General features: G+C 41.4%; 1 protein-coding gene across 3 annotated transcripts in view; it reads left to right on the top strand.

Annotated features, from left to right (window-relative positions):
• The window catches only part of HTR4 (5-hydroxytryptamine receptor 4), a 194,985-nt gene that overhangs the window by 161,463 nt on the left and 23,503 nt on the right, over nucleotides 1–10,019 (top strand). Inside the window, exon 7 of one of the 3 annotated variants that reach the window (XM_012807695.1) lies at nucleotides 127–386. The exons of the other annotated variants lie outside the window; for them this stretch is intronic. Coding sequence (XP_012663149.1) covers nucleotides 127–217 — 91 coding nt within the window. The 3' untranslated portion in view covers nucleotides 218–386. Of the gene's footprint in view, nucleotides 1–126; nucleotides 387–10,019 lie in introns of those variants that run through there. 3 annotated transcript variants of the gene reach the window in all.

The raw sequence follows: 10,019 nt of genomic DNA on the forward strand, positions 1-10,019 counted from the left end.
CCTAAAATAGAGGTCAAACAGCCACCTGTGCGTGGCACAGGAGGGTTTCTGCACAGGGTGGGCTCTTTCACAGGTGACCCATGATGTCTCTTGCAACTCTGAGGTTCTATGATCTTCTCTCTCTAGGGATACAGTGGAGTGTGGTGGCCAATGGGAGAGTCAGTGCCACCCCCCAGCAACTGCTCATTTGGTGGCTGCTCAGCCCAGTGACACATAGGCCCCTGAGACACTGACCCAGAAGACAGCCTTGCCTCCAGGAGAGGGCCAGGCCCCAGGCCACTGCTCGCGCGTGACTGCACCGGTGTTCTCCCCAAGGCGATCGGTCGGCCTGTGCAGGTGCCCCGGGCACCCTGGGCTTTTCCTCCGAGGTTCCAGCAGGTGGCGCTCACTTGTCATGTCCCAGCTCTCTCTTTTCCCGGAGTCTCGGCTCTTGTCTCAGTCTCTGGTGTCCCTGACATGTTCTTACCGTGCCTGATCTGTCTCGCTCATGTTCCAAACACGATCGCTTGCTGTGTCCTATTTCAGTCATAGATGTCTCCGGATGCGTCGTCTTGGCTGTGTCTGCTCGCAGACTTTGTCAAAACACATCCTCCTTGCTCCCGTCTTGGTCAGAGTTGTTGTCCAAGAGCTCACGTTACTTGCTTGGTCACGTCTGTCATAGCCATGTTCAAACTCCCCCCGACTCTTCTTCATCCTGTTCTGTGCCGGACACTGGCACATTTTCCTCCCCGGGTCCGGGTCCAAATGTGCATCCCCTTGGCTGGCCCCTGTCCGTCACAGACTTCCACTTGCTCTTCCTTCTGTCCAGTGCCCGTCCTTCCCTTCAAGACACGCTCCATTTATTTTCCATGGAAGACACGGGGCAGAGATCTGTCGGAGGAAAATGGTCTCCACAGCAACCCTGGAGAGAAACGAAGACAGACGACTTTTCCCTCGTCCCGCGGCCTTAGGGCTGCCTGCTCTAAGATACTTATTCTCCTGTCAAGCTAGAATGGGACATCTCCTAAAGAGCCTTGGGCAGGGCTGGCAGCATTTATAGGTGTTTATTAAAGTCTTTAGAATCTTTTCCACATGCTTGTGGTGAAGTCCACAGTAACAGTTGAAAACCTTTCAATCTGGGGTTGTTGCTCCCAGAGGAGAGAACTATTCACATGATGCGGATTTATCAGTCAATCCCTGCCATTCCCCAGGTGGAGGAAGGCAGGTCCCAGCAGTGCTGTGCTGGGGATGGGAAACGGATGCTTGACTTGAAGTCAGAGACCCAAGTTGCAACCATGGCACTGCTCCTAATAAGCTGTGAGACCTTTTGACTCTGGATCTCCCATTCTGCTTCTGTCCACCAAATTTTGGACTAGGGGATTTCTAAGATTTCTTTTCATTTCTAGGACAACAGGAAGCTGCTATAGTTGTCTGCTACCTCGAAAAGCTGTGACCTGCCTGCCTTTTGGCTTTGTTTCAAAAGAACTACCCTTCTCATTTGGGCATTCTAGACCTCTCACCTTGCCAGATTTACCCTCTAGACTGACCTAGGTGTCTTTCATTTGAAGCCCAGTCCATAGCTCTTGCCAGCTACCTGAGAGCAAAGGTCCCAGAGAGGTAAATGCCATTTCCCAGAGCCATGTAAGGTTCTAACTTTGATCTTGGCTGTGGTTTGACAGCATCTCAGGACTACTTATCATACTCTTTTTTCTTATAATATATCTGTTATCATTTCCATTAATGTTTACTTTAGTTCTGGAATCAAACCCAATGGGAATGAGACTTTGAAATAAGGAAGAGAAGATTACACAACTGTCCAAATTAAAAAAACAAAAAAAAAAAAAAACAAAACTGTGTCCTGTGAAAGTTTAATTTTCTTGAGGGGAAATTCATGCCTTTGGGACAGGGAAATAGCCTTTGAAAGAGAAATGTTATTTAGAACTCCTGAATGCCATTAAGAAATATTTCTCCATGCTGAAATGCTCCTCATGTAGGCTGTGACTCATGCTGATCAGTAGAGAAGATCTGACTGGAAATCCATTCTTTTCAAATAAGAAAGTTGATTTAAGTTCTAACTTGCCCCCCAACTCTGTGGCTAGAGTAGTCCCCCATGATTTTTCAAGGCATTGTTTCCCTGCTTTCCCTAGTCTCAGTGAATACCAGAAGGAGGCAAGCCCCATTTTGAAGATGGTCTATTCTGATGCAGAGAAGGGAGCAGCAAGCTTCTGAGCCCCATAGCTCTGGGCTCTGGGCCCAGTGATGAGATCTGGCCAGTCTGCTATGCTGTGGTTTACTCTACCTACTGCCTCGTGAGCACTTTGGTGAGGAGAGGAAACCGTGTAGATCCAGGACAGGTGCTGAGTTAATTTCCAACTTTCTGGGTGGATTGAACAATGGGTAAATATCTATAGCTTCAGAAACAATCTCTTCTCCCTACTTCACAAAGTTGTTTGGCAGATGATAATTTTTGTGAAAACATTCTGCAATCACAAAATGCCATTCAACATGTTTATTTTTATGTTGGATATTTCTGATTACTGTGGATGCATCTGACCATTCAAGGACTAAGAATTTATTCACCAAGAGGTGAAACAATTTACAGTTTTTCTATTTTGAAAAATAATATCCTAGGACCACTCTTTGGGTACCTATTTTTCCAAATCTACCCCTCCTCATTTGATCATTTCAAGTTGTCCAATACACAGATTTATACATTGCAAATGCTCTCATTTAAAGGGATTTTCCATTAAAAAAATGTATTAGGAGAAAAAATACGAGGGCCATTGTAATCATCCCCATTTTGTAAATTCAGTATATACAGAAGGTGCCCAAAAAAGTATACAAATTTTAAGCGATATTATCTATACATGACTTTTAGAAGCTGAGTTGACGGTATTGTTGCTGCACATCCATTTCACCTACAATTTGTACACTATTGGGGAATGATAGATTTTATTTCCAATAAGATCTCTTAAGAGATTTTTTGGCACCCTTGCATATAAATTCTATAAAAAAAAATCAAACATGGACCAGTCTACAAATAGCTAGCTAAGAAGAATATTACATAAAGAGTCTACTAAGATACCGAGCCAGATAATGATTGACATTTTTCCTTCTCTGATGGTCTATGTAAATGATTGCTGGTTATGGCTTAATATTACTTTAACTAACACCTTGATTTTCTTTACATTTTGAATGACATAGAATTAAAAATGGGGCCACTCATACAATTTATAATTCACTAATGCACTGTATCCCTTTGTTTAGTCAACATACAAAATGCATCTGTGCCCCTTACACAGTACATAGGACTTATTTTGATAACTTCAAAGGATTACAAATTTTAATGATGGCTGTATCTTGGGTTGTGTGATATTATTAGTTATGTCTATGATTTATTTGACGTTAAGCCTTTGAAGGTACCAGGATCTCTCATTCTAACTTTGTTCCCATTGAAAGTATCTCTGGCTTTATGATTATCTACTTTTTAATGCAGTTCCTATGACTGTGTTATGGAAAAAACAGGAGCCTATATGTATTTTTTAACTGATACATTTTATTTATTAATAAACATTGATAAATTATACATATGTTTAAGTGAGTACATTCTGTACATGTTTATATATGTATTATATATTAAAGGAAATTTTAAGTTCTAAAACCAGTAACTGAATTTTGAATATGCAATAAAATGCCAAAGTCAACTTCCATGCCTCAGTCCTGTGGAGCTTCTCTGTAATCTCTGGGAGCCCAGGTCATTCCCCCGAACCTATGGTAACTGTTTGAAGTTGGAGAATTTTCTTTCTTTACAAAGGAAAGCCAGAAGCTGAAGACATATTCTGTCTGTCTGCCTGACACCCTCTTTAAGTTCTCAAACACTAGGACTGATCTCTCTGACATGGTCATCCCATGAGCAAGGAAGGGGATCTGCCCAGCTACTCTCAGGGAATAAACTAAAGAAAGCTATTCAAGGCAGCATGACAGCATATGTCCAGAGGTTATTAAACAGGTGCCTCTCTGATGAAAGTTTTTAAAAATTTTTCTGATATCATGAACCACCCAAGAGTCCAGCTTCCTGAGGCCCAGATCATGTGTCTGTGAAATCCAGGTGTCATCTCCTCTGAGTGTATAGCAGTAAAAAGACCCCTGTTAGTCAGGGAGCATAGAACTAATCCCAGGCCTCCTACTTAACTCTTACTAAACAAATATAAAGTGCAGTGGACAAGAATTAGGTTTTAAAATCAGAATCTTCTCTTCATACACTAATTCATTTACATGGACTCTTACTGTATGAAAAGTTTAAGCAGGATGAACTTTCAAGCAGGGGAATAGGGAGGTCTGGTTCCCCCATGTCTCCTCATTACAAATCATGCCCTGGGAGGAACTGTCTTATGATACTAAAACCTTAGACAGCTGGGCAAGGAATATCTTCTAAAGGTCTGCGATAGTGCTTGTTTCCCCCCCTACTCTTAGTTTTTCTGAAGCAGTGTTCATAATGCTGTTGGAAGCTATTTTTTCAGGTGACAGTCCTTCCTCTGAATCATATCTCCCACTTACAGAATCTCTTCCTCCATCGAGAAAGCATCACATCTCCTGAAACTTCCTCCTAGAATGAAAATTCGAGGCTTCACCAGCTGTGAAGTAGCTGCTTTGTCTAGGCAGAGTACTAGAGCCCAGAAGCCTCCTGCAAAAGCAGTCTGCAGATTAACCCGTTCCTTGGGAAATTGTGCCCTTTCTTGCTTTCTTTCCATATTATCTGATTTCACTTTGGATTAGCCATCTCCAGACTCATCCAAGGGAGAAAAACTAGTGCTAATTTGGTGGTTAATGTGTGCTAGGTGGTTCCTATTTGTTAAATGGTTTAACTCTTTCAACAGCACTATGTTTATCTGTTTATCTTATTCAGAGAAACAGATATTTTTGGAGCACCTGCTATGAGTCCGGGTCTGTTGCCACAAATCTATTAATAAACAATACTGAAAAGTTCTCTGCTCTCTCTTGTTAAGCACCAGAAAATCAATAAGGAAACATATATACATGAATTAGATAACTTTAGACATTGGCATGTGTTATAAGGAACTTAAAACATGGAAATGGGCAAGATAGTGTGTTAGCTGGGAGTGACTTAAAGGAGGAGGTGAGCTCCCTAGGGACAAGAATCCTTGATCTTATGAGTCAGGCAAAGGAAATAGCAAACACAAGGGCACTGGGGGCAGGAATGCACTTGACATGGCTGGCTGGAGCTCAGTAAATGTGGTAGGAGATGGGATCAAAGAAGTAAACAAAAACTCCTGATTCCATAGCATTAGGTACCATTCACCGGTTCCATACTATGTGTCAATCCTAGTGGGAAGCATTTACATGAGTTCCCTTATTTACCACTACAAGGTAAGTATCCTTTTTCCATCACATGGATAAAGAAACCAAGATGAACATCAAAGAAGTTAACCTGGAATTTGCTCAAAGGCACAGAGATTATCTAGAGCTGGAAATGCAGCCCAAGCCCTAAAAAGGCTAGCTACCTCCCCACCCCCTACTGCTACTGTTTACTGAGGGGACTTGATCTGCCTGGGGCCTGTTTTCTTAGCCATGAGAACCATCCTTGAAATGAATAAATCCTCCTCTTGCATACTTTCCCCCTTTGCCTCCTCTCTTTCTCCATGGCGTGTTGGCTGTCTGTAAACAAAGATGTATTTGTACATCTTGAAGTAGTTCTTCATTGATTTTAGGTTAGCAAATTCCAAACAACATCTGAATAAAAGGAAGGACCAATTCATAGCCAACCAGAAAAAATGATTTTCTATTATATGAAATTATTCATTTTATCACAAATAAGGGGAAATCAACATAGTCATTTCATTGGTAGGTTTTCTCATGCATTTTCTTATATCCATCCTTACTGACATCATCCTTTTTCAGTTGACTTTTACCTTTCTTCTGGTCTGGAGCAAGAGTCTCTGACAACTTTGTGCATGCCATTTCCCAGATCAAAATCCCTCAAGGGCTCCTCGCTGCCTACCAATCATTTTTCTAAGCCTACCTCCACATTTTCCTCTTCATCCCTACAAAGCAAACAACATGCTCTGTGTTCCACTCGCTTTCTCTTTAGGTTTTCGCATTCTGGCTCCCTGTCCTGCTGTTCTGTCCATTGGGCATGCTTTCTCGGGCACCTTTTACATGGTGCATTTCGAATGCCACCTTCTACTTGACATCTTTCACAGCCTCCAGGACAGCATGAGGTTTTGACCTATTCAAAACCCCAACACATTATTTCCTCTTCTATGACATTTTGATATGCTTTTCAGTGCAGTTCATTAATTATGCCCTTTCTGAGCTTCCCCCACCAGACTTTAAGCCCCTTGAGAATGGTGGCCAATTCTTATGGCTCATCTCCCCCGCCCCAGTGCCCAACACAGGTTTTTGTGCACTACAGCTATTCAATAGATTCATTGAATTTATTCGTGTAGAGGAATTCAATGCTTTTCATTGTTAACAGCATCTCCACTGCCTCATCCCACTTGGCTCTTTCAGCCTCAGATCTCACTGCTTCTCTGCCATTAATCCTCCACCCACTGCAAAAGTTGCAGCCTTCTGATGAGAGGAAAATCTTTCTGTGATGGTTTTGAATAAAATCAAGATGTTTATCATACTTCTTGCAAGTAGCAAAAGAATTTGCGTTTCAAAATACCAGTATTTCCCTCATGTATAGTTTCTTTTGTTCATTCTAGCTTTAGAAAAAGAACTTGAGCTTAAAGTTTTGTATCTGTAGCATACAGTATTGAATCTGACTGAAGGTGTGTAAGTTACTTGACATTGTGTGATCTTAGAGGACACGAACCACCATTTCACCAATAGTGGCATTTATTGAGATAATGCAGAGGGAAAGATGGAGGGGACCAGCCTATGGAGGTAGAATGGACACAGTAAGAGTTACTGAGGCTGGACTGTGATAGGACATATTTAAAAGATGTCAGAAAATGTCTACTTTCCCCCTTAATGTTCTTACTAACTTGTAAGACTGGGCAGGTCTCTACCCCACGTGCCTTAAATTTTAGCTTCTGTAAATTTAGAAACTCTCTTGGGTTAGGAGATTGGGCTTTGGCATTAGATGACTTGAGTTGAGATCTAGGCTCTACCCATTATTAATTGTGTGACATGAATAACTTCCTAAACTCTGTGAGCCTCGGTTTCTTCTTTGAGAAGAAATCATCAGAGAACGTTCTCCTAACCAGGGTGTTGTTACAAGGCTCCAATGGGTTAAAGCAGATAAGCGGTGGTGCACAGTCCCTGCCATATAGTCAGCTCTCACTGGAGTGTAGCTGTTACTATTATTACTCTGGATTCCATGGCATTTGAAATTCAGACGCAGCATGTGGGGCTGTGTGGAAAGTGTTGAGAAACCCGGGGTGGGGAAATGATGGAAGTGGCAGGCAGTGATTGTTTCTCTGCCAGTTGTCTAATCTGAAAAGGGGCAGGCTAAGAAGACGACTCAGGAGAAGATGGAAATGCGGGGGAGGGGGGTGGATTTGGCTGTGGAGTTGGGGAAAATACACACACTGCGTATGGGCGGGAAGTGGAGTCTGAGTACCGTTCAGTGTCCTGTTATGGAACATCCAAAATGTCTCTTGATCTTCTCAAATTCATGTCTCATAAGTGGCAGTCACTCTTCACCTCCTAAGAGGGTAAAATGTTGCAAGTTTATTGAGCAGCTAAGACATGTCCACTTTACATATTATGTAATTCTCAAGAAAAAATCCCTAAAACAAAAAAAAAATGTATTCCAGATTAAATCCCGTCTTCTCAAATTGCCTGGTTCTAGGGGGGAAGGGGCAAGTTAATTTCTCTAAGCTTCAGTTTCTTCATTGGTAAAAACAGAGTTAATATTACCTAACTCACGAGGTTGTATAATTGAAATAAAACTTTATACATACACACACGCACACACACACACATCACACAAACGGGTATAGTAACATAGCAATTAGAACACAGCCAGGAAAATAGCTGACAGTTTCTATTATTATTTTTTATTCTTTTATGTAACACTCATTTTATGGATAAGTAACATGAGGCTTAAGGAGACAAAGTTTCTGACCCAAGGTTATACAAGTAATAATGAGCAAAGCCAAATACAAACCTGCATTTGCCTACCTTAAGAACCTATGTTCTATTTTTCTGCCTGCCTAGAAGATATAAGAGACAGAAAAAATACCATCAAACTTTGAAGAGATAGTCCCTGTGAAATTAGAAGACATTTTATAATATGTGTGAGTAACCTTGTAGCCTGGATGAATAGTCACTTGAATTGGTCTGGAGCCTTAAATGAAAGGGCAGACATTATCTATATTTTTGAAAACTTGACTGAGATTAGAGAATTTAATTTCAGTTGAGTCTTTCTCGGTATTGAATGGCATTAGCCATTCCAACCTTGGTCCCTTGAATTAATCTGGTAATCATTAGTATATGATCTTTTTGTCAACAGTATCGAAAGGGGGGCCCATATGCCACAGCTTAATGATGAAATTCTTGGCCATAACACAGCCCACCCTCTCAACACATTCTTTGTGCAAATCCTTATAGCAATCTCTCTTTATCATCCTCAGGGACTTGCAACTGGGGAAACTGTGAGTCATCACTTACTAATGCTTTGTGAAAGGAAATGAAAGCCAGGGGTTCATAATTTCAAGTGAAAGCCCCTGGCTGGCTGAGCTGAGACACCATTTCAGATGGGACCTCTTGTCCCCGTGCTCTAGAGAGTGGGCAGTCAGTCAAGGGGTATGAGTCAGTGGAAGGAAGTAGGGAAGAGTAGTCTTATCAGGGTCACCCTTTTTGCTGCATCTTCTCCTCTCAACACAGAGCCTTCTGGAAACACTAAACTTGTAAGGCTAAGAGGCCAAAATCATTCTTGAATTCTGTCTCATTTAGTAGTAGGCTTCCTAGAGGAAAGAAGTCTATTTATTCTCTAATCTCCTGGCATTTCTCTGCTTCTCAGACTTTCCTATTGCAGCCGTTAGTTTCATTGTGTACCCTGAATTGGTCCACTTTGCGTTTTGCCATTTACCACCTGAGTAAATTCTGGCAAGTCTCAAATGTCTTCTGGGTCTCAGATTTCCCATGAAAAAAATGACCTCGACCACATCACCAAATTTGGTTTATTCACTTGGCAAATGTTTTTGTGCTGTTAGAAGAGAGATAAATACTATTTAAATCAGTTTTGCTCAGTGGTTATTGATGGCTTCTATTTAATGGATGGGAGAAGATATAGTCACGAAAACCAGAAATTTAGGCAAAAAGTGGTAAGTCCAGTGACATTCATTAAGACACTTTTTTCTATTTAATAAAATGTATAGTTCTGGGCAACAAATTCAAAATATTATTATTATTGCTTATCTTATAATCCAAAGGCAAGCCATCTCTGATTCCTATAGCTGCCAAGTCTCTAGCATTTAGTCTCCAAATTCTTACTTTGAAATCTGGTCTTTTCTCTCTGCCACCTCTCAGAGCTTACCCCCATCATTTCCCATGAGGACAACTATCACTACCTTTTACCTCTGCTGCCTTTACATTTGTACACAGTGTTAAGTTGGTCTATTTAAATCACATATGCATGCACAACAACAAATAACAAAAAGAAAAGATACAGTAATACCCTTCCTAAAATTTTCCATATTCAACAGCTCAAAAATTTTAAGTGGTTCCCAGTTGCTCATCGGTATGTCTACACCCACAGCACAGTGCTCAGTTCAGAGCAGAATGAGTAAAACTGGGCCAACTCCCACTTCCATTTCCAGCTCGCAGGCCATATGCGACTTCTCCCTACTTGGCTCAAGCCCATCAGTCAGTCAAAGGCAAGATCGAGTTTGTGGATTACCTTGTCTATGAAACAGATAGTCCACCCTGATCTCTTTAATACATTTTCCACAGGACCTAGTTCCCTAAGGGCAACAACCATAATCTCCATGGATGCTCTCAGACCCACACACAAAAGAAAGACATCCAAATTAGCTATCCTTTTCTTTCTTTCTTTCTTTCTTTCTTTC

The sequence above is a fragment of the Otolemur garnettii genome, unplaced genomic scaffold (assembly GCF_000181295.1).
Source record: "Otolemur garnettii isolate 467f Iridium unplaced genomic scaffold, OtoGar3 scaffold00003, whole genome shotgun sequence".
NCBI classification, from domain to species: Eukaryota; Metazoa; Chordata; class Mammalia; order Primates; family Galagidae; genus Otolemur; species Otolemur garnettii.